We start from the raw sequence: 24,838 nt of genomic DNA, 5'->3' as shown, positions 1-24,838 counted from the left end.
TAATGTGAGGGGCAAACCAATGTTCCATTGGTTTGCAAGGGTTAGAGCTTTAATGAGGGGGCCACGTAGCATTCCCTCATGCATACCTACCCTCTTCCTCTCCTTCCAAGGCAAATGGTATGGCCTTTCAACGCAGGCTGCACGGGATCTTTCACGTTGCACGAATGCCAAGGTGCTTTGATCATTGGCTGTATGGAGTCCTACGCACGCTGCATGCTGTACGGCTATTGCACGCTCCTCGAGGTCACCGTACGACTGTACGGACCTGCTGTTGGTGATTTGAAGCAGCCGTACTGCTGTACAGGCTGCTGATCGAGGCTGGCTGCAAGTGTACAGGCTGCTGCACGACTCCCAAGGTCTTAATTGCTGGCTGTATGGACAGATGCACGCTTTTCTAGGCTGATTGTATGGACCTTTCACGTGCTGTTGTACGGGATCGAAGGCGGACTGTACGGATGATTTTTCTGCTAGTACGAGTGATTTTGCTGGCTGTACGGACGTTTATTTGCTGGCTGTACGGATGCCATTAATGCTGTTGCTGCTGCACGGATTCCAAAGACTACTGTACGGACATTTATTTGCCAAAGTAAGTCACGGTTCATAACTTCACGTCCTTGTGACATACCCTCCTCTTGAAACAGCAAACTATCAAGTTTGCTGCTATAAACATAAACCACCAGCAATGATGATATGGTCTAGGAGTCTGGAGAGCGCGCGTGTCCATCCATATATCAATGCATCATCCGTGTGGAGTGACTAGTACACTCATCATAGAAGTCCCGTAGCAGATGTATTGTAAGCAAACAATACCTCAGGTGAGACATACAGTGTCACCAAGCGACTTATAGATACCGTGAGCCTGTCTGTTGACAAGGGGTTGGAGGAACTACCCCCCTCTTGAGCATCAGGCAATGCTCTAGACCTATGCTCTACTGAGCCTGAAGGAGCTACAACCGAAGTCAGCTCAAAGCACAACAACTGAGTGGACTACACCACTCTAAGTGAAATCTGCTAGTTCACTAACCTCCAATAACTTGAAACCACACACACATCACAATAATGGATCCTAGGAACATAGATCCTGGTACTCGAAATCCTTTCAGACTTGCATCACCGCAAGCTGAATCGGTTCAGCCGATCTATGCTAGACTTGGATCCTTGTCTCATGGTTCAAATAAAAAACCAACTAGCATGTACTAAATGGATTTACTGCTCGAGCCATGCCGGGCAACAAGAGCATCCAAAACAGGCATGTGATACATGGATGTGCTGCTCTAGCCATGCCGGACAACACGAGCAATCCAACAGTAACAAGGACTACTTATTCTGCAATTTACCATTCAGCCTAGAAGAGGAGACTCTCCATCTTCTGACTGATACAAAAAACAACAAAACTAGCAGGGAAGAACCATCCTGCAAATTACCATGCAAAACTAGCAGGGAATAAACATCCTGCAAATAACAAAGCAGCCTAGAAAGAGGAGACTCTCCAATTTCTGGCTGTTACAATCATGCATACCAATATTCGTGCTTTCTACCAAAGGAAAACAAATCTTCTAGCACGTGTGGCTGTCCTTTTACTTCTTGTGCTCCCATAGGTTGTTTCCGTTTACGATTGGGGCAATCTTTGGCATGATGGCCCGCTTCTTTGCAAAGGAAACACTTTCCAGCTTCAAATAGGGCTTGCCGTTCCTCAGGAGACAATCTCTCTCTGGTACTGGGCTTACAATTAGGTCGCTGGTCCACATCAAGCTTGACTTTGGTTGTCTTGGCAAATTTCCTTTTCGTGAAAGAGTCATCCTGACTGGGGGCTGTAAATATGGTGGAGGCTTCGTGGATCCCATATTCTGTACCATATCGCCTGTGCCCATAGTGGGGTTGACCATTCCAGATCCCATTCCTTGCATCTGTGGCACACTCCAAGTGTTGCTTATCATTCCTGGCATCCCTGTCTGCATACCGGGTTGCATCCCTATGTTTGCATACATCATATTGGCATTTGCAGGGAGCATTCCACCCTCCATATGCTGCTGCAAATTCTGCATTCCTGGCTGGAAACTACCCAAGTATGTACCAGGCATACGAAGCCCTTTGGTGGGCTGTCCCACCATTGATTGAAAAACCGATCCTCCGCCAAAATATCCTGGAGGCTTCATGGGCTGAGGAAGGACTTGCTGTCCTTGATTAACTGAATGAAAAGTATTGACATTACCCGCTACAGGGGTGACTGTGGGCATCTCTGGTGGCTGTCTACTAAAAGATACATGCCTTTGAGTCGTCTTATGCTTTGTCTGCTTCTTCTCAGCTGTCTTTTTGCTTCCAGGGGGAGCATTACCACCAGGATAAGCTTGCATAATCTCCAAGAAAGTCTGTTGCAGCTGTGACAGGGCTTCCACTGCACTTTGCATTTGTAATTGAAAAAGGGCATTGGGATCAAGCTCCTCTGACTCATCTAACTCGTCCTGCGAATCCTCAGTGGCATGCTCAGGAGAAACATGCTGTCCCTCATCATTTTGCTCTTCTTCACCCTCACTGGTGTTGTGCTCCATCCTCAAAGCTGTCTTCCTGCTCGGAGCTAGTCAGTGATCTCTTGCAGTGCAACATGATTGTTGATGATATGGCTGTAACAAAAATGCAATGGGGCTTTCTTCACCCAACACTCCCAGGGCTCACCTCTGTAGGAAGATGGTGATATCCCGGCAATGGAACCACTGAAACCGGCCTTAAGTTTCCTAAAGGGTAGTAGACCATAACTTGCATTGCATATTCATTATTCACAGCCACATTGCATCATTTCCAACCACTTAACTTTAAACAATACCATTTAGAAACAACTTGAGAACTAACTAGATGGAGGCTAGAATGCCCCTGCTCAATAAAACCAAGTACAAGACACCACACTGCCCCCAAACACTTGGCGCCCCTTCCGGTATTTATTTATTTCTTTAGGAATGAAATTGGTACATACAACAAGGGCTCTTCCTTGTGCTCTGCCCCACGGGCAATTCCACTATCCAAGCCAAACCTTGGATGCATTCCATCCTAGTGCACACACTAGCACCCAAGTGCTAAGGCAAAGCTAAGGCATTCACCATTTGTCCATGACCAACTGTAAAAGTATCCAAACATTTCACAAAGACTGTAACCAACTGTGAATGACCAGGCATCCAGACACTTCCCAAAAATCTCCAAATGCAATCACATGAAAAGGATAGCGACAAGAGAACTCAAACCAGCTTCAATTGACTTCAATTCAGCTCCGAAACACCTCCAGAAGCAACACATCCAGTGTTGAGGCTAGCCGGAGTAACAGGCAGCTAGGAGAGGGGAAGGAAGAGAGGGATTACGAGCTGGAATCAGAGAGAGAGAAAGAGCAGGAGGATCACGGGTAGGAAAGAGAAGATAAACAGGCCGTACAGCAAGGGAAAGGGGCCGTACAACAGGAAATAAACATCCATACAGCAGTCTTTGGAATCCGTGCAGCAGCAGCAGCATTAATGACGTCTGTACAGCCAGCAAATAAACGTCCGTACAGCCAGCAAAATCACTCGTACTAGCAGGAAAATCATCCATACAGTCCGCCTTGGATCCTGTACAACAGCATGTGAAAGGTCCATACAATCAGCCTAGAAAAGCATGCATCTGTCTGTACAGCCAGCAATTAAGACCTTGGGAGTCGTGCAGCAGCCTGTACACTTGCAGCGAGCCTCGATCAGTAGCCTGTCCAGCAATACGGCTGCTTCAAATCACCAACAGCAGGTCCGTACAGCCGTACGGTGGCCTCGAGGAGCGTGCAATAGCCGTACATCATGCAGCGTGCGTAGGACTCCGTACAGCCAATGATCAAAGCGCCTTGGGATTCGTGCAACGTGAAAGATCCCGTACAGCCTGCGTTGAAAGGCCATACCATTTGCCTTGGAAGGAGAGGAAGAGGGTAGGTATGCATGAGGGAATGCCACGTGGCCCCCTCATTAAAGCTCTAACCCTTGCAAACCAATGGAACATTGGTTTGCCCCTCACATTAAAATCCTAACCCCTTCTAACCAATGAAACATTGGTTTCCTTGGGCCTAACTTTAAGACTCCTCTAAGCCTTGCCTTGCCCCTAGCAAGTAGGCCTAGTGTGTGCACCTAGGGACTTTTGGGAAGTGTCTCTTCCCCTGGGCTAGCCCCCTAAGCCAAAGTAAGTCACGGTTCATAACTTCACGTCCCCGTGACATCAACACCACTCTCTAATTTTTCCTAAAGGGAAATCCAAAAGCACGAAATCTGAAGCCCACTTGACTTTTTTACCCATCCTGATGAAAACCCGATCATTGGAAGCCATTGACAAGCAGCAGAAATGTATTTTTGAGTACATTGAATTCTGCTTGCCAGATGCAAAGTGAACTCCCATGGAGATATACTCTCAACTAAACATCCTCACATGGCATTGGAACCATGACCCATACATAATAGGTGACAATCTTTGCTACTTTAATTTTTTGTGTCATGAAAACGACAAAATAATTCATCTTTTAAGACCTCCTCGATTTGCTCTTATGCAAAACTATCCAAATCAATCCCTATAATTAAAACAAATTACCATGAAGTAAATATCAACATATCTACCAAAATAACTAATCTCAAGAAGTAAATATTAATATATCCACCAAAATAACTAACTAAAGCAAGCAATTGCCATGCAATCAAATTCTTGTTTCACCTATTCTTCCAGTTGATGCCTTTATTTGTCATGTAGATATTTGATGCTTTAGTTACCCAGAGTTGGCCTCAATCATCTTTTTCTTGGAGGCAGATTCCATCTAATTGTCCCCCTCTCTTGTCAGGACAGGTCCAGTTGTGAAGTCTATCCACCATGGGCAATTGGCAAGTTCCGGTTGCGTGAGTGAATGCATGGCAAGTTCATGTTGCATGACTGAATGCATGGTAAATGGAGATATGCAAAGTGTGGGATTTGCAATTTTCTATCCACCCTCACATGATTTCGGTAACTTGGGTATCATTTTCTCTATCATCAAATAAAAAGGATACCTTAAGGACAATCATGTAAACAACATTACAATCAGGAATCATGTGAGAAGTGCAAACCTGTAAGACATGTGTATTTTTTGGGGCAGTGAATAGCACTAGATTGCTTACCCAAAGATTGTCATGTGTGTGGAAGGTCAAGCTCTAACAAATTTTGAGGGGTGCCATCTCCTCTTCTTTCTACCTTGATATTTGCTTTACCATCCTCAGCTCGCAATGTGGAGAACACGTGCTTTCTCCCCTCAAATTTGATATCTTCCAAGTATAGTTGCAATGCACAATCTTCAGTAACTATTAGATGAAGCATGCTTGACACTGTACACAAGTCTTGCAAAACTAACAATGATTGAGTCTCCACCTTTTCAAGAAATACGTCTCTTGCAAGCCGTCTATGTCACACAGATAAAGATGACTTCAATGTTAGCAAGGTAACTTTTCTACATTTGAGAAAAAGTGCTCAAACAAATATACAAAGAAGTAAAGCATACTTTGTTTTTTCCAGAGAAAAGAGATTCTATTTATGCTTGAAAAAACAACCATACAAATTAGCAATCTGAAAGGTGTTGATTATGGAAAAGAGAAACACTGGCTGTCAGAAAAAGTATTGTGTCTCCAGAGAACCTAGCTCATTGCCTAGGAAATCTTTGGAACAAGGGCTAACAACCAGGGTTGAGGTCTATACAACCAGCAAATCCTCCACTCAGTAAGAACATAGAAAATACTTGCAGGCCAAGCCTTGCAAAAGCGCTCCCTCCTTTCGGTGGTTGCCCTAGACCATGAGGTCTTGCATTGCGCAAGGTGTAAATGATATCCTGCTAGATGGCTACAAGGGTGGCTACTAGGGGAACCTGATGCCTTCCATCACCAAACTGTAGCAGGCGATCCAGATGTTCTAGGTAGTGATGGTGGACACCGTCTCCCATACACTATCCTCTAGCGAAGGCAATGGGTAGGTGGGGAGGAGGCGCCACATTCTTGTGCCTCTATCCTGAATACCCGTTGGCACTGGATCGTATATGCTGGAGAGGCTGGATCAATGGAGAAGACATGACCCCCTCTATTAGCCGCGCGACCATCCCCCAATTGGAGTCTTGTTGCATGCCTTACTCGTGCGAGCTAGAACCACCCGGATCCTACTGAATCTCCCGAAGAGGCTGGCCCTCCCATAACCAAAGGCGCCATTGTGCCCCCTCTTATCCTGTGAAGACCGGGACTAGGTCAAACTTACCCAAGCGGCCCAGTACACTGAGCCTCTGCCACTCAAGAGAGTCCAAAATCTCATCCGCCTCACGGTCTGCCATTGTCCTTGGGCTGAAGAAGGTCTCCAATCTCCACTTTGTAGAGTCTGCACTAGTAGGAGCCAAGGGATTGCTGCAAAAACTAAATTCTGATAGGCACCCGGCTCCTCCAAAACTATCCGTACCAAGGATGAGGGTTTGAGGCACTGCACAATGCCTCCCACCTTGCCTCAAGGATTGCATCGATCTTTGCCATTCGTGTGCCTGCCCCCCTCAGATGAGAGAGTGCCTACCCTCATGACTCCACCGCTATAGGAAGGCATCTTGAAGTCCCAAAGAACCTAGCTGGTCCACTATCCCATTGGGCCCAATTAATGTGTGTGTGCTGTTGCAATGAACCTCGGGATCCCATTTAAGCGGTTGCCTCTCGAAGTCCCTCGGGCATGTCGGACTTGCCCCATGTCTTGTACCACCCGAATCTGCCCATAACAAATTGCACACTAGCCGCCTGAGCTAATCAATGAGGCATATGTGAAAGCACCCCTCAAGTACAGCCCCCCAAATCTTGGATCTCCTGAACCTCCTCAGCTACTTGAGAAAGCCGATCGATTTGGTCCAGTTGATCTTAGCACCCAAGGCCAAATAGTGGGTCTCTAGGGCTCTTTGGACCCCCTCTACGCTCTTCACCAACCCTTCACAATGAGAACCGTGTCATCTACGAGACCCTTCGTTTGACGGGTTGAGCTGCATCCCATTAAGGCCTACTGCCAGAGAGTGTAGCCTCTACCACCAAGAGTCGAAGGAAGGGAGCTAGGAGGCAACCTTGCTGAACAAAGAGGGAAAGAGCAAAGGCCTCCCCTGTAGGGCTAACAATGAGCATTCGACTTGCACTCCTTGCATACATAGCCAAGACCCTCGAATAGCCTAAGACTCCTCTCGGCGGGCCTAGCCAACTGCCTCCCAAAAGGTGAAGATGTTGTCCAAGATATTGCATTCTTGAACAAAACCTGTTTGTGTGTTGTTAATGATATCAGTGAGGTGGGTCGCAACTGCAAGCTCAAGATGTTTGCAAAGACCTTGTAAGCAGTATCCAGCAAAGTAATCGGTCTCCATTGGCGAATGTCATACCTATCCCCCCCCTTTGGAATCAAATGAATCCAACCACGACTTGAGGATTGAGGGAGAGAGCCAGAGTCGAAAATCTTGCGGAAAGCCAACATAAGGGGTGTTAATGTGCTCCCAGAAGAACCTAAAGAAGAATTGTGTCAATCCATCCTCCCCAAGGAATTTTTGAGGGGGGAGGGCCTCCCAAATCTCCTATACTCAGAGAGACCACTATTAGGATATGAGTCCATATTGCCTTATGAGAGAACCTTGGGGGTGACACCTTGGACTGGAACAATTGCCAATCGAAGTTTGTGGTCATCTCTAGGATCTCCTCTGCGTTCGATTGCAACTATCCGCTTTGATTTTGTAGTCGCTGAAGCTGCGTCCGTGTTGAATGGGGGCCAATCGTCTGGAAGAACTGCCTGGTCATCTTGTTTCCTTGCTGTACCCACCGTGCTTGGGAAGATCGATAAGAGAACTCATCTTGATGGATCTCCGTGGCCTGAAGGTCAAGCCTCGCACTCTTGAATCGGTTTGTGACCCACCGTGAGACTAGGTCATGCTCTTTGAGTCGCTTATGAAAGCCAGATTCTGTCTCATCAATGCTCTCTCGCTCTTGAAGAGAGTACCGTCAAATGAAGAGCTTGGGATTGGAGCTCCTCAATGCTCCTTTGAATCGCGTATGCTATCCAGTAGCCCAACCGCCCCCAGGAGGGCTCTTTGGCTATTGCCTCTGTAATTGAGTGCTGAATGTTCTTCTCCTAGAATAAGGCAATTGGAATATAAAACCTCTTCTATGGGAGTCCATGCATCATACATCGTTGCACTTGCCAAAATTCCCGGGGCTCCTCATTTGTGCATCCCCCCATCCCTTATATAAAACCTATCAAGACACTCTAATAGGTCGTCATGCCTCTGTTGACCAAAGGAGAGGGAAGGTTGCCCGGAAGTCTATAAAAGTTCACCTATCTTTAGGGGTCACGACCATTGACCGCAAAGATGAACTACTCCTATGTGCTCCTCCCAGCCACAATCATCCCTAAAAAGGAGGCTCTACCGAAGTGGACACTCGGGGTAGACAGCAAAGCAAAGGCAAGACCAGCCTCAGCCTCTTCAGCCTCTATCTCTACCTCGACCTCGCTCCCGCTACAGTTTGAGTTTCAATTTCAGTTCCAGCCTCAGCTCCCTCTATCTCTATCTCTACTTTGACTTCAGCCCCCACTTCAGGCTCAGCTCCAGTTCCAGCCTCAACTTCCTCTACATCTATGATACAGTGACATACTCATGCCCATGGCGCCGGTTGTTCCCTTCCCCTCCTCTCCTATTACAGCCCTCGCACCGCTTATGACCCCTACTTCGGAGGTGTCATACACTGTTCTGCATTACACTTCACTCTCCCCTCTCCCTCTCAGTCAGCCCACGCTTCCACACCCCGTTGGGACTACCTCATGCATTCCACTGTCATCTTCGTTCCTCACCCAGTTCACTCAGTCACCGTCGAGTTTTCGGACTCAGTCCCACACTTTCATGCCTCAGTCATCAGAGTTTCAGCTTGGACATGGGTGGGCTGATACGCCAGAGGCCTGTGAGACCCTGCTCATGGAGATACATAGTTTTCGTGAGCGTGAGATGGAGCTGACTCGTTTTGCACGAGAGCATGTCCGCTTCAACCAGGAGCAGAGCCGCATCATACAGGAGCAGGCTAGGGCCATTCGGGAGCAGGCTGGCCTCATTCAGGGACTCAGACATGATATCATGCAGCTCCGACAGGAGGCCACAGCCATACACACTGTCCTAGGGAGTACCCTGATGGTCGAGGCACAGATTATGAGCATGCAATCTGCTATTGAGAAGACATCTAGATGGGTTGACGTGGCCAAAGGGGAACCCGCAAGGGTAACCGTTTTGGCTACCCTCATGGAGCAGTAGCAGAGAGCTAGTAAGGCTCTCAACATCAGACTACGTGGGATCCCACGCACTGAGGCTACACCGATGGCAGATGCGACTGCGTTCGTGGCCGCTACCCTAGGAGTGACTGAGCACAGGATAGAGAGGGCATGGCGGGTGGAGAGAGATCCCAACCGAGAGCAACCCCTGATCATACGGTTCCATGACACTCAGGCACGACTTTTAGCTCTACGATGTAGGTTAGTCCTTCGAGATCAGCCGGCGATCTCTATGGATGATGACCTCACACCTCTACAGGTTGAGGAGAAGTGCTCCTTGCTGTAGTAGCGGGATCAGGCCCGAAAGGAGGGGAAGTGGGCAGTGGTACGAGAGGGACGACTTCTTACAGGCCCCCGTAGTGCACGTGTCCCCTCCCCTACATAGGGAAGCGGGATCTATGAGACTCAGATTTCTGAGACCCTGTCCTGCACCATAATGGTCAGAACCAGGGAACTTCTCAGAATCCTATACAGGTCACGACAGTCTTTTATACAGATACACATTAGAGTCCAGAGCGCCCTCTTCCAATAGTCAACGGATATACATGGGAGTCTGCCTACAGAGATGAGATTAGGGGTACATGAGGAGTTCGAGGTTCAGGTGGAGTTGCATTCCTTTTCAGATCCACACTTCTGGGGACCATTTCAGTAGAGGAGAGAGATACATATTCTAGATTTCTTTGGATCCGGATTCGGCACATAGACAGCCGGGATCTGTTTGTCGCAGTTTGCTACTTCCCCCCTGAGACCTCCCACTTTGACAGAGATATCCGAGGTAATGATGATACATCCCCATTTGCTACTCTTTATCAGTCCATCGTTGACTTCTCTAGCCGTGGAGAAGTCCTCCTAGTGGGGGACTTCAACGCGAGGATAAGGGCGTGTCAGGTACCACTTCTTGACTTCAGAGATGATTCTACTCTATTGCCAGATATTGACCTTGAGGAGATAGGTATGCTACGGGTTTCGGCTGACAGGAAGGTCCATTCTCATCTTATGGGCAGGCTCTATTAGACCTCGGCAGGATACATGATCTCATTATCTACAATGGTCTTGACAAGTGGCCCGCCTCATGTGGTTTCACATGCTTTCCACATGGGGGGGCTCTAGTGTTGTTGATTACATCATGGGATCCCCTGCCTTTACAGCTGGCATCATTGACTTCACTGTAGCACCTCTCCCCCCGGGGGCTGATCATACATACCTTTTCTTTAGCATCTCCACCCCTCTTCACACAGCACCTTCCATCCCACTCAGTTCTTACTCCACCTACCACGATATACGCTTTGATCGGGATCATTCACCTCCTTACTCTGGCTGTCTATACATACTTCTCGCTTATATTGACTTCATACCCCTTTTAGAGGATCGTGCTGCCCTTGTCACCCACTCACTACACGAGGTTGCCATTCACGCTTTCCTCCACACCACCCGCTCCACCCATCCACCACCCCTTGGGACCGTACCCTGTAATAGTTGGTACGATGATGAGTGTACGGCTTTACGCCGTCAGCTTAGATTCGAAACAAAAACAATCTTCTAAGCACACCAGATACGCTACGCGAGTACCGTAGACTGGTACGGAGAAAGAAACTAGACTTCGTTCGTCGGAACGAAGAGGAGCTACTGAACATTTTGTTTAGTAACAAATCTAAGGACTTCTGGCGGAGATTTCTAGAAGGACGGTCCCTCCGCCACTCACTGATACTCAGATCTGGTTTGATTATGCACGCACACTTTATGACATCCCAAATCAGCCAGTCCCTAATCTCTCACACATGCCTCACCCCACATCCTGCACCCTCTTCACTAGAGGAGGGGTAAAGGATGCCGTAATGAAACTTTATAATGGCTGAGCGAAGGATCATGAGGGGTTATGCACTGAGTTCATTGCATATGGGATTAACATCCTAGCCCCGATCTTAGCAAAGCTTTTTAATGAAGCTGTTTGTTTGGGGTTTCCACACACTTGGACCATTAACACTATCTCACCCATCCACAAGGCAGGGGATCCCATGAGCCCGGAGAACTACAGGACCATTATGATTGGACATGTCATGTCCAAGATTATTCATCAGTACTTGACTCCGAGGTTAGCATATTTGCAGAGTGTCGAGGACTTAGAGCAGCAAGACAGGCCGGATTCCGGCGTGATCATGGAACTATGGACCACATTCTCACGCTCAGATGTATCATCGAGGAGGCGAGGGCATAGAAGCAGAGGGTTTATTGTTGCTTTGTGGATTTCCGCAAGGCATTTGACACGGTTCCGAGAGCCCGCCTCATACGGCGTCTATTGGACTTGGGTTATGACCAGGAGATCATTTGGGCCGTCATGGCACTTTACGAGAGAGTTAGGCAGAGTTCGTGCAGGATTTGGATGGACAGACGAGATCATGAGCACCAACGGGATCAAACAAGGGTGTCCTTTGTCGCCTACCTTGTTTGGCCTGTGATGCAGACAGAGGGGGGTGTAGGTTGCTCTCTTGTGGGCACGCTGATCCGGATATTGCTCTACGCAGATGATGTGGCTCTCTTGTCTTCCTCGGCAAAGGGGCTCCAGAGACACCTAGACGCACTACAGTCCTTTTGTGAGTCTCATGATTTGAAGGTGAACCTGGGTAAAACCAAGGTCATGATCTTCAATACATCTCGAGCCATCGTGCGTCAGGAGCAGTTCACATTTGAGGGGTCACCTGTTGAGATAGTTTGATCATACACTTATCTTAGGGTTATCTTTTCTAGACCCAGCTTCACTATGAGACCCGCGATGCAGGCACGCTTGAGCAGAGGGTATGCTTCATTGGCCAGACTAGAGAGGCAGTGCTTCCGCTCACACTTTCAGGATCCATGCACCAAGGGTTTGCTTTTTGACTCCTTGGTTCGCCCAGCGGGGATGTACGGCAACCCTTGTTGGGGGCCAGACTTGTCGGATATAGAGTGGGCCCACGTGGAGCAGCTACAGGTTCTCATGTTATCACGGATGATTCGTGGTAAGCCATCCATTCCTCATCAGATCATTCAGGCTGAGTTTGGGTCACCCCCTTTATAGTTAGATGCCGCATTTCAGGTCATCACGTACCTGTACCGAGTTAGGGAATATGGGGATTACACCTCGGGGCGTAGCAGGCTACCATGGATAGCTCTATCCTCTTCTATGGCACTTGCAACAAGAGGGGACCAGAGGTGTTGGTATGCACGTACAGAGAGATGGTTTGAGCCACTGGGGCTTCACATGGATAGACTACCTCCCTTCCACTACAGCATGGATGCTCCGTTCTCTCCCCTCCTATGACATGAGGTCAACTAGGTTATTCGTGAGGATCTACTACAGCTGCGCACATTTCGGACCTAGTTGGGACCAAGTGAACTCCCAGTGAAGCTTAGCTTCTATAGAGATCACTTCTTACATATCACAGTGGAGGGTTTCATTGATCCACTAGGATACACATAGATCCACCTACCCCACTCGCTAAGGGTCTCTCTTAGGTAGTTCTGGGTCTCTTCACACAGACTTCGCATTGAGAGCGGCAGAGCAGAGCGACTACCCAAGGAGAGGCACATATGCACACTATGTGACATGCAGGAGGTTGAGACAGAGGAGCATTTCATCTTCAAGTGTCTTGTTTACTATGAGATCCAAGGGCGTTTCCACTGCCTCTTCAGGGATAGCTATGGGATTTTGGCCCGTTTCCTCTCCTACCCGGACTAGCGGTGTTTGGCAAGTTTCATTCATGAGGCACTTAGACACCGCGAGAGGATACTTCGAGCATGGAGACAGGAGCAGACTTCTTCCTCGGCTGATCCCTCTCAGAGCTCTATCATGGAATTCTTTTAGCTAGATCACATGGACCCCCACGAGACGAGGCCTCAACATGACCGTGACCCGAAGCCTGTGACCCGACAGCTCAGACAGAGGATCGACACACAGATCGCACTTGGGGACATCCCCTCCGGGGGTCACACTAGCCTTGGTCAGACGCAGAGCTACGACCAGGAGATGTGCCAGGACCGCACTTCTGAGTGGCCGACAACACTCTATTGCCGACTTCATGCCTCCACTGCCTCATCCATTCTAATATCTTGCTGCGGCGCTGATGATGATGATGCTGAGATTGATATATAGTCGACCATGGACATGACTATGTTGTACTTAGGACTTAGTACTGCCATTCTGCATTTTTGCATTTTGCATTGGTATGGATGCTCGTTTAGTAGCTCCACTACCACAGCTTGTTGTATCAGGATTTTCACAATCTCATAGACCCATCGGTCTTCCGAAGACTTTAATAAACTTTCTTTCTTTTTTTCTTTCTAGGTTGTTGAAGTCTCCTTCAACAATGCAAGGGTCAACATCTAGGAGGCTCTCGATAAGCCGCCGTGAAGAAACGATGGTGTTGCTGTCTGTAAGCTGGGGCATACATGTTTGGGACCCCAATCTTGGAGTCGCCCACCCGTAAATTCATCCACACTGCTTGCCCTATGATAAGCTCACCCTGTTCGACAACAACTGGGGCTAGCACATGAGAACAAAAAAGTAGGCTCCAACCCTCTTGCCTATTGCGGGCAAACCAAACCTCAAGTCCCCTCCCTAGGAGAAGGCGGCTTGGCATCTGATATTTGCTGTTGAGAACATGCACTTTTGAATCAAGAGAAGATCCGTTGTTCATCTTATTACAAACTTCTATAACTCTTGATGAAGTATCATCTGCTGTGGCTGCTATCGCGATCGTGAGGCCCGTTCACGTTTTAACTCACCATGGTCCAATTCATGGGGAGGTGGGTGGAGAACAAGGCCCTCTTGTGGGTGAAAGCTTGAATGGCATCCTCAGATTTCTGTGACTTTGTTGGGGTTTAAAAGAGGAATAGTTTGTCTGTGTGACGGCACACCAAAGGCATGGCACGCTCGATGCCTACCTTCAGACGGGGCCAAAGGCATGACTCACTCGATGCCTATCAATATTAACATCCGCAAAAGGCCTTGTGGGCCTATGTGACAAAGTACGGAATCAAGCAACTCATACAGACCACTTTGGGCTGGGGCAAAGGGCTCACTAAGGCCCTTGCTGAGTACTAAAATGCTATACTAGTACAAAATCGCAAAAAAAGTAGCAAAATAGCATGAGAGTGGCATAAAGATATCAAGTGCTCAGAGCTAGAATCCCAAGTGCGTGAGCCGGCTCCACGTATCGTGGCTCCATTATGGCTCTCTGATGAGATGCAAAGAGCTCACGTATGTGCATTTATCGGGATGTCTCCCGTGGTGGTGGAGGACGTGGTCTCCTCGATCTCTTGATCCGATGGGCTATGTCAAGGGTGATGCCTTGCCTCGATCAATCTCCCCTAAGGAGAGCTGAAATAGGTCAGACCTCGATCGTGTGTGCTCTGGTTGCCTGTCACGCCGTGTACGATCTTTGCGCCCCTCTTCTGGCAATGCTGTGTCGGCTCCCTCCATTGATCCATATATCTCTCATGTCAGCTAGCTCCTCCTCCTCTATCTCAGAGTGCCTTGGGGATGAGTCGAATGCATAGAAATCCACGACCTGCCTCTACGCTCGGTCTACCTCAGTAACCTGTGGTGTAGATCGTGGGTGCTTCACCATTTACCTTGGTGCAATTTCCACATTCAAAGAAGCGTGACTCTCAAAGCCCACTTCTTCCAAAGCGAAAAGAAAGTGTTGAACACAACAAGGGTGCACATCATGTCCTCATGTGAGCTCCATTGCCCTGCCTTGTTTAACTTTTAAGGGGTATGGAGAGGCCATGGAGACACCTTTCCCTCATATGAAAGTCGCAAGCGGCCAAGCGGGCCAAAGCCGTACCCCTCCTGAAAAAGGCAGTGGTAGCGCCCTTGGATCTCATAGTAGGCTGGGTGGACACATAGAAAGTGCTCCTCTGTCTCGACCGCCCCCATCGTGCACAACCTGCAAGTCCACCGCTCTCTGGGTATGCATGCAGCTCTCCCCGTCTCGATCCTCAGCTGATGGGACAAGATCCGCATCTGTCCGATGGCAATCCTCAATGCGTGTGCGACTCCTCTGCCCTCGAGATACTGAGGTCTGATGATGAGCCCATCTTCCGATACTCTCAAAAAGTGGTCATAGTAGAGCTTGGTCTTGGTGGGGAACTCTGGTCCCCCGCCCGCCCCCCCCCCCCCCACCCCAAAGTGCGAGATGTGTGGAGCTGGAGATCTAACCATATGATGCGGTTAATCTCATCTCGTGGGATCTACTCGGGCGGTGCATCCATGCTATACTGAAATGGGGGAAGCCGATCCATTTCAATGCCGTGACTGGCAAACCATGCGGTGACGCGTGCAAACCATGTTGTACCTACCCCACTCTCAGATAGTCGTATGGAGGACTCTAGTGCCAGCCTCAGAAGTCTCTCGCGAGGTAGGTCCCAGACTCTATGGAGGAAGGTCATTGTCTGAAAAATGGCATCAACCTGGAGAGGGATCATGGCAAACTCTACGTGTACTATCTGATGGGGGACCGAGGGCTTACTCCGAATCATCCTGGAACCCATAATCACGTGTAGCTGCTCGAATCTCTTCCATTCCGCTGCTGAAATACCACACCCCCAAAAAGGTGCCGCATACATGGCGGTCCGCCTCACTAGAGTGTCGAAAAGCCAACACTTTGTCCGTGGATCTTGGAAGTGCGCCTGGAAGCACTATCGCTCTAGTCGGGCCAAGGCACCATGCCCTCGTGTGAGTCATGCTTTGGCTGTGTGGGTCATCGTGAAAATTGGCCCTGTGAAAACTGCACCCAAGTATGTGTAGGACTGCACAATCTCCACTGGCTGACTCTGGTATGTAAAGCTATGTCGGTGAAGCACTGCGTAAGAGGTGTTGAAGATCATGACCTTGGTCTTCCCAAGGTTAACCATCTGGTCTCTCTCTGTGCAGAACACCTCTAGGGCATCTAGATGTCTCTGTAGTCCCTCTGCCGACGATGACAGGAGGACTATGTCATCCGCGTATAGTAGAATCTGTATCATCAAGTCTGCTAGTGGTGCTCCCTCGCCTCCTAGGCGGTCTATAAAAGATGTAATCTCATCAATGTAGAGCCCGAAGAGAGTCGGTGAGAGAGGGCATCCCTGCTTTACTCCGATTGTGCTCTCAACCCAGTCTGATAGGCCTCCTGGGACACGAACTCTCCCTCTAACAGACTTGTATAGGCTCACCACTCCCCAGATTAGAACCTCTGGAATCTGCATATCCTGTAGTCTCTTGATCATGCAGGATCGCAGGACAGTGTCAGAGGCCTTCCGAAATTTTACAATCTTCGTCTCAACATTAGTCTCAGTAGTGTTTTTATCTGCAACAATAGGATTATCTGGTTCGAAAACTTAGCACCCACATTCTCACTAGAATGGGCCTTGGAGCATTGAAGCATCACATGGGGGAGCCTTTTTTTCCCCATCCCCACTCTGGGAGGAGACACTGGAGGAACTCTTTTTCATAGACCTCTTCTTTTCCACCTTTGATCTTCTTGCCAAATAAACAACACAAGGAGCATCATTTGTTGCTTGATCTTGAAATTCTGTAACAAAAAAGTAGTCCATTACATTTCGGAGTAATTGTTTTATTGAAGCATCACGTGGGAGATCCTTTTTATTGCCCCTCCGCAATTTGGGAGGAGCAGTGTAGGAACTCTTTCTCTTAACTTCATAGAACTCTTCTTTCTACCTCTTATCATTGTGCCAAATGAAAAAAACAAGCTCAATATTTAGATGAGAACTTTGCTTTTCTTTTTGTCATTTAAGTTGAGCTATATTGTGTGTGTTTTGGTTTGAACTAGCTTTCTCCCTTTTTCTCTTTGTGTGTGGATGTGTGTTTCTTTTGGGGCAATTTCCTTATATGCTTTAGTTCTATTATTTTCTCTCTTATGTTGTTTTCCAAAAGTGGTGTTGTAAAGATTCATAAGCAAGCTGCCCATGCCATTACTGGCAACCACTAGTGAGGCCTCTTAAGTCCTTTCTGTATAGCTGTCTATGATATAGGATTGAGGGGATATGCTGGATTGTAATCCATCATGCCTCTATACTTGAACTGAGCTGTGCTGGATTGTGATCCCATATCTCAATGCTTGGAGTAAGTCATGTATGGGTCCAAGGACAGTTGCAAGTTTGGTGTCTTGTCTGTACTTGTGCTTGATTCGTGCAAAATGTTGTAGAGCAGAATGAGAGGATATTCCAGAGGAAAAGGCAAGTATAAGACAAGACATCACTTGCTTTTGTAAAGATCACACTAACTGAGATTGAGAATCGAGATTAGTGGCATTCCTGAATGCCTTGCCCACTGCATTTAATATCCTAGCCTAGTAACTGAGATATAGATGCATAAAAAGATCCAGTTAATTTGAGGGAACCATCAGTATCCTTTATCTTGTATTCCTGGACAGATGTATTGATGGTATTTTAATTCCTAGATGGGAAGTAGAACCTGCTTCAAATGGTTCTGAATAATCGGGATGGTACACAATGCATTTGGGTAAGCATGGTGATTTAGACACCTTTCTGGATTATTGAGCTGGACGTGTTTCCTTACTGCTGTTTTGAATTATTTTCCGTGTGCAGGAATCATTTACAAGGGAACTGTTGTACCTTCAAATACTTTTTTCGTGGTATATATTCTTCCTTTTTTCTTGTAAATTCTATGAAAAAATTCAATTTGGACATTTGAAGTAGCTTTATGTGCAGGTGTCGTCATGTGAGCAAATAGTTTAATTACGATCAATATGCAAATGCTGCTATCCATCATCATTTATTGTAATTGGCAGTTGCTTTTTTCATGTCTTTGAAGTTAAATCTTCTTGGCAGGTCAACATTGGGCCATCTGAGGCTAAGGTAAGTACAATCAAGCTTGATCCCTTTAGCTTGCCTTGTTACAAAAGTGCTGTTGAATTTTTGCATCTCTTTAACCTAATTTGTGAGTATTCATTGCGCTTCTTGAACTGAGGAACACTCTTCCTCAGTGGCCAGAAATAGATCCAACTCTGCTTCCGTTGTGTTAGCTGTCTCTTTCCCCTTATCTGTTTTCTCAGGGTACCATTCTTTTCATCTGCTTTCTTGACCCGGCAATCTGCAATCACATGGCCCTTCTTCTTGCAGTAGAAGCATTCTCCCTGAAACTTCTTCTTGCTGCTTTTCTTCTTTTTGTCACCACTAGTAGAGGACCCACCTTTGGTGGAGGAACCACCTTTTCCTTTCGCAGTGGTAGGGAACACAACATTCCCATTGCCGCCTCCATCTCGAGCTTTAAGCCTCAATTCCTCCTCTTCCTAGGTCCTTTTTTGAAGAAAGTTCTCTCCAGCATTCTATGATATTTTTAAACCCTATTTTTAATATTATAGTGTGTCAGCTGAACATTTAGTCCTTATGGTATGACAAATAGGAGATATTTTTTTTTTTTCCATGAAAAAGACTTCTATTAAGTAAGAACAAAAACCCGCGAGAGCAAGCTCAAAGCGGAATACATCATGAAATCATGAGGATAATAAAAAACCCCCTCAGAGTGAGGTGGAAAGAAACCAAGGCTGAGGCTGAAAGTGCCATCTCAACCCTGTAGTAGATTCAGAGAAGAAAGGAGAATCCTTCCATTCCGTGAAGAAAGAAACCCTCCTAGCTGAGGCTGCACGGGAGTCCCCCTGTATACCCGTCCATACGGCCATCAGAGTGTGTACGATGTCTGTCCAGATACTAGCCAATGTGTGCGAGGGATGAACCTGAGTACCCTCCATAGCCTCTGTGCATCTGGATCTCCAGATATGCCAGGCTGCTATGCTCGCTATAATCTCCCAAGAAGTATCCACAGAGGCATGTACAGCTGTAAAAGGACGGTGTGGAACCACATCCAACGAGCAGAGCTCAACCCGATGACGTCGAACCGAAATGGCCCGGGAGGAGTCAAGTCCCTCATAGAAAACCTGAGGTCTTGTAAGAGAAAGCCAAGCCACCGAGCCCCAAGTCATAAAGAGTGGGGAATGGGCAAAGTGACTGAAGATCCTGGCTATCCCCATCCAAATCAATCTCGCCTGTCTGCAATCCCATAAGCAATGCTGAATAGACTCCGAAGCAGAAAGGCAACGAGGGCAAGTAGGGTCGGCTCCGAATCTGGACCTCCAAAGGTTCACTGCAATCCCTCCATGAATAGAAAGCCAAAAGAAGATAGTGATCTTTCTATTCCTGTGGGATTTCCAGAGCCTCCTCCAGAAGTACCTCTGCTGATCCGCAGTAATACCAAAAGTCTCCCAATGAGGAACTCTGGAGGGTCTCCAGCCTCTACTACTGAGCTGAAATCTTCTGGCATTACTGACCGTGTAACGAAAGAAGGGGATGGTCTTCTCTCGATGCCCCGCGTCAATCCACTCCCACTCTCCGGGGTCCCACTGTAAATACCTGATGGGAACTCCTCCATAGAGCCAAAGTCTCCAAGACCCGGTGGAGAGTAACTGGGGGTCAGGGTCCAAGAACCACTCTGAATCTGATCCCTGCATCAAAAGGCCTACGACCCTGATAGGCTGAAAAGCAGACTCAAGCAATATATCATCTGTAGATCTAAGCAATCTGCCACCATCCTGGACACTGAAAACTAAAGCATCCTCCTGTGCATCTCGGAAGGCTAAGACCTGAAGTGGAACCCCGCCTCTCGAGAAAGTACCTGCCCAAGTGGAGGTAGTGAGGCATATCATCTGTGTCTATCCAAGCCTCTGGAAGGGCTGTCTCAATCTGCAAGATCCTCCCTGCACTCCCTCTGAGATGTCCTGTCAACCTTGACTTGGTTTCCTCTGGAAGCCTACGGAAGGCTTTCCAAGATCCTAAAGAAGAAGCAGGTCCCCTCTCCCACCTGGCCCACTGCATGTAGGGTGAGGCACCCAGTGGTCTGCCACGATCATCTAAAATACTGTCGTTCCACATGATGGGCTGCCTATCAATCTCTTCCCGGGAGGAAGGAGGAATCCTCCGAAGAGAGCTTCTGAAACTAGCCCAAGCTTTCAGAATGGCAACCATGAGAGGGGATGAAGGTGATCTGAGGTGTGCTGAGGTGAAGATCCATCTAACACTGCTCATCCAGTCTCCTCCTGAGGAAGGTGTGCACCTCTGTATGCTGCTGATAAGAAAGTCCTTCCACGGTTCCTGTCCTGGCATAAGTCCTCGCACCACTATCTTGCAAAGTAAGGCTCTGCACTGTAAATCTGGATCAATAATATTGAGACCCCCATCCTGTGTAGGGAGGATGAGGGTCTCCCAAGCCACTCTGGCTAAGGCATCTGCTGTGCCATCAAGCCCACTCCAGAGAAAGTTCCTGATCGGTCTTCTGAGCTGAATGATGCAGTCCCTGGAACGGCACCAACATGAACAAATAAACCAGGCCGTGGCCAAGAGGACCTGGTTGACCACCACAACTCTAGAGGCAAGATCCAGCTTCCTTCTGATGCTCCAAAAGAGAAGCTTCCTTCTGATGCTCTCCAACACGGGAGCAAACTGCTGCGTGGTAGAAATACCCAAGCCGACCTGGCAGCCCAAATACCTGATAGGCACACCCCTCTGAACCCAAGTGAACCCTATGTCAAGTCCCCAAACTGGAGTGTCCTCATCACTGATCCAAAAGCCATTGGATTTATGCCAATTTATCTGCGCCCCTGCCGCCAAGCAAAATAAATCCAATGCTGTCCTGAAAGAAGTCAATGTCTGTGGAGAGGCATCCAAATAAATCGCTGTGTCATCAGCCAACTCACTGTCAAGCAGCTCCTCTTCTCTTCTGATAGGAAGTCTCAGCCCAAAGATGTCAGCTTGAGATCTAACATAGATGCTCATAGCTTCGGCCACGAATAAAAAAAGGAAAGGAGCAAGGGGGCATCCCTGACGGACTGATCTCGAAATCTGAAATCTCTCACCCCTTACCCCACCAATAAGTACCTGGCTATGGGCTGATCTGTACAAAGAGGAAACACCTCTGATCCAAACATCAGTGAATCCAAAGCGTAGAAGGGTGCCCTCCAAAAAACTCCAATCTACTATGTCATAAGCTTTTTCAAAATCCAACAGTAGAATGGCAAGATTCTGGCCACTCTGCATGGCCCACTCTGAAGCTTCCCAGAAAGAAAAAATGTTATCAAAAATACTTCTGCCATGCACAAATCCCGTCTGAGTGTCGTGGATAAGATCAGGGAGAAGTGGCTGCAATCGGAGGCTGATAGCCTTGGCCAGAATCTTGTAACAAGTCCCCAGAAGTGTGATAGGCCTCCACTGGGACAATAAATTTCTGCTACCTCCTTTTGGGATAAGGTGGATGAGGCCCTCTGTAAGCGATTCAGGCATCTCGCCAGAGTCCCAAATGGCCTGCATGGCTGAAGTAATATAGTCTCCAATCATATCCCAAAATGCAATGAAAAAGGACGGTGTGAGGCCATCTAAACCTGGGCACTTGCCCTTGTGAAGGGCTGAAAGTGCAGTCCTGAACTCTGTGTTGGTGAAAGGTGCGTCAAGTAGAACCTGCATATCCGGATTCACCAACACTGGGATACTCTGCCAAATAGCCTGTCTAGCATCCTCTATATCGTGTGTCTCAGGATCAGCAGTAAGGAGGGTGGCATAGAAATCTGAAGCTATGCGTAAGACGTCATCTGGCTCTGTCTGTAAAACCCCATGTGAGTCAAGAAGCTGAGATACACTCTCTCTACTATGTCTAGGGCCAAGAGTAGAGAAAAAGTGTTTATTGACTCTACCACCCATCTGAATCCAGAAGGACTCCCGTGGATGAAAGGCATACTCTGCTCTCTGATCAAGCAATAACTGCAGATGAGCCCTCGCTGCAGCAAGGCGCTCCTGAATCCAAGCATCTGACGGCCGTTTCTGCTCTTCCCTCTGCAAAGCTGCTAACTGCTGGCGAACACCAATCTCACGTCTGAGAATATCTCGTCTTCTGGTAGAAGCAACTGAGCAGTAAAAGTCGCTAATACCAGAGAGGGCAGCGGCTAAATGTGAAGGATGTGGCTGCCCTCCCTGGACATGAGCAAACCATATCCGTAGGGCTGCCTCTGTAAGGTCCTCCTCTGTGTAAAAGGCATCTGGAATCCTGATGCTGGCAGATCGGCCTCTCAAGTGAGGCTCTGAGATAGCCAGAACAACAGGGAAATGGTATGAGGTGGAAACCCCCGCATCAATGCATACCGATCCACCTCTGTCTAGTGCCCAGTCATCTACATAAAATCTGTCAATGCGTGCATGAATAGGCATCTGTTGCCTCCTGTTCGACCAAGAGAACAGGAGGGACTGTGGCTGAATAAGAAAGGCATCATCACACCAAGTATCTCTGCCACAGAAATGGAAAAGGAAGGCATCCCAAGCTGCTCTCTCCAAAGAGTGAAGTCCGCCTTCTCTACCTCCTTTTTTGTCTGAAGGTAACTCGACCATGTTAAAGTCACCTCCAATCACCCAAGAATCCACAATGGGGGCCCAGGAGAGCAAAGTCTTCCACATAAGGACACGTTCCCCTCTAATGTTGGAGGCATATAGGTTGAGGAAGCCAACCTTACGCCCTCCAATCAAAAGAATAATCCACTGAGCTCTAGAGGGGATAATGACTCCGTGCCCAACAACTAAGGGGAGAACCGAATGCGAAACTGAAATAGAAGTGCCACCCCTAGTGCCCAAAGCAGGCGACCAAAAAGTATGTCCTGAAAGCAACTTGCCTGACTTGGCACAATCTCTATAATCCAGCTTGTGCTCTTGAATAAATAATATATCAATGGGACCCCCAGTAACACCTGGATGAAGCTGATCCCGGATCAGCTGTCTACGGCGGCGATGTGGGACGCCACCTAGGCCCTGTATGTTCCAACTGATAATCCTCATCGACGGGAGGATGTAGAGTGGAACACCTTACCCGACCTAGTGGCGGAAACAAACCCCTCAACAGGGGAAGACCTCTTGCTCGAGGAAGGAGGGAAGGAACCTAGTGGAGGAAAGTCAATAGGGGAAAGAATCCTGGCACCTGAAGAAGAAGCCCTGTCAACAGGAAATCCAACCACTGGCTCCCCAAAAGTAGCGGGCACAAACTCCTCCTCTGGGAAATCTGAACTCTCTGCCAAGGCTGAAAACGAGTTCCTGTGGAGCAATCCAGACACCGGAGTACGAAGGAAAATAGGAGATATTGATCAGATCAAAGTTGATATTTCTGAGTATTCTTCTAAAAGCAATTAGTAACAGAGGATAAACTATGCATGCATAATAACTGTCACCAAAAAGGAAACAAGGAGTGCAGCAAGCTACTTGAAGTTCAAGAAAATGCACTGGTGCACGTCAGCTATTTTTTGCTTTTGTAATTCTTCTTTTTTCTTTCTTTTTTTTTGGGGAAGGGGGGGAAAGGTAAACTTCTATTAAGTATGACCAAAATACATAGAACAGGATAAAATCCAGTGAAAACCTCATACAAAATCTTGCGGAAAAGAAATGATGTTATGCTCTAGCCGAGATAGCATGACCTCGGATAGATCGGTGGGCATTTTCTCTTAGATGACCAACTTTTGTAATAGTTAATGTGCGTAATTAAAATGGTCAAGAGAAGTAACTGCCAAGGTCCTAGGTGAGGGCGGAATGGCATTGACTAGATAGTTCTGAGTGCTAAGGCCTAGGTGCACCTAAATGTGCAATAATGCCAAGGGGCAAGTGGATTTAATGTGCCCCAAGAGAGGGGTAAAATGGTGCACCAAGTGGAGAGGCCAAAATGTTGACATTTGGCAAGGAGAACTATCTAGGGAATTGAGGGTCTCAGGGACAAAGATAATGGAAAATAACGATGGATATATACGTAATATGACGCATCAGGTCCCTGAGAATTGGCTGGGAGGAAAATTTGAAGGCCATCGCCCGTGATTGTGCTAACAGAAAAAGGAGAAGAGACGTGACTTGTATTAACGCAGGAAAGAGTTTCGTAAGTTTGAATCAGAGTTTGCGACATTTGGTATCAGAGCTGGCGGTAAAGGTCGACGGAAAGCTGACGGGCTCATCCTCACCTAAGACCTTGGCGGTGCATGAAAGGAAGTCGTTAAGCCTAGAATTTGTCACGGAATCAGGCGTGACGCAGCGGCTGGTAGCGGGTTGAACGCAAGAAGTGGATCAACGAGTTGCGACGCGCTGACGGGAAAGAAAACCAGGCGGGTTTTTCTAATCGAAACTGCAGCGCAGAGGGGACGTGGACATTTGTAGGATCTAATTGACGCACGATCTGGGATAGCGAAACGGCCTATGTCTCGTAAGGCAGCGCACGAACTGGAGTCCTTGACGAGCAGTTTGCGGGTGAAGGCTTTACGTATGATTTTTGAAGGCCTCAACGTAGCTTGCGGGTCAATCGGTCGAACCAGATAGCGAAAGAGTCAGAATCACAAACGGAAGAGCTAGTTCGTGGTTCGGGACTGGATGCTGATTCGAAAGCAGACGCAAGAAGGCAAGCTGTAGTTGTGGGCTACGCATGAGCAAATTGGGGAATTGATCGTGCAGAGTTTCAACC

At 47.8% G+C, this 24,838-nt stretch overlaps 1 protein-coding gene across 2 annotated transcripts in view; it reads left to right on the top strand.

The window, feature by feature from the left end:
- Positions 1 to 24,838, top strand: part of BIN4 (double-stranded DNA binding protein) — a 100,209-nt gene that overhangs the window by 26,110 nt on the left and 49,261 nt on the right. Inside the window, exons 4-5 of one of the 2 annotated variants that reach the window (XM_087381355.1) lie at positions 17,905 to 17,951; positions 18,148 to 18,174. In XM_087381355.1, the coding sequence (XP_087237481.1) occupies positions 17,905 to 17,951; positions 18,148 to 18,174 (74 nt within the window). The remainder of the gene's footprint in view (positions 1 to 17,904; positions 17,952 to 18,147; positions 18,175 to 24,838) is intronic. The other variant, XM_087381363.1, reaches the window with a different exon arrangement.

Source organism: Dipteris shenzhenensis, chromosome 1 (assembly GCF_047967505.1).
Source record: "Dipteris shenzhenensis isolate YYH24624 ecotype China chromosome 1, Dip_SZ_1.0, whole genome shotgun sequence".
NCBI lineage: Eukaryota > Viridiplantae > Streptophyta > Polypodiopsida > Gleicheniales > Dipteridaceae > Dipteris > Dipteris shenzhenensis.
The sequence above is the reverse complement of the archived record's forward strand: the minus strand, read 5'-3'. Positions and strand labels throughout refer to the sequence as shown.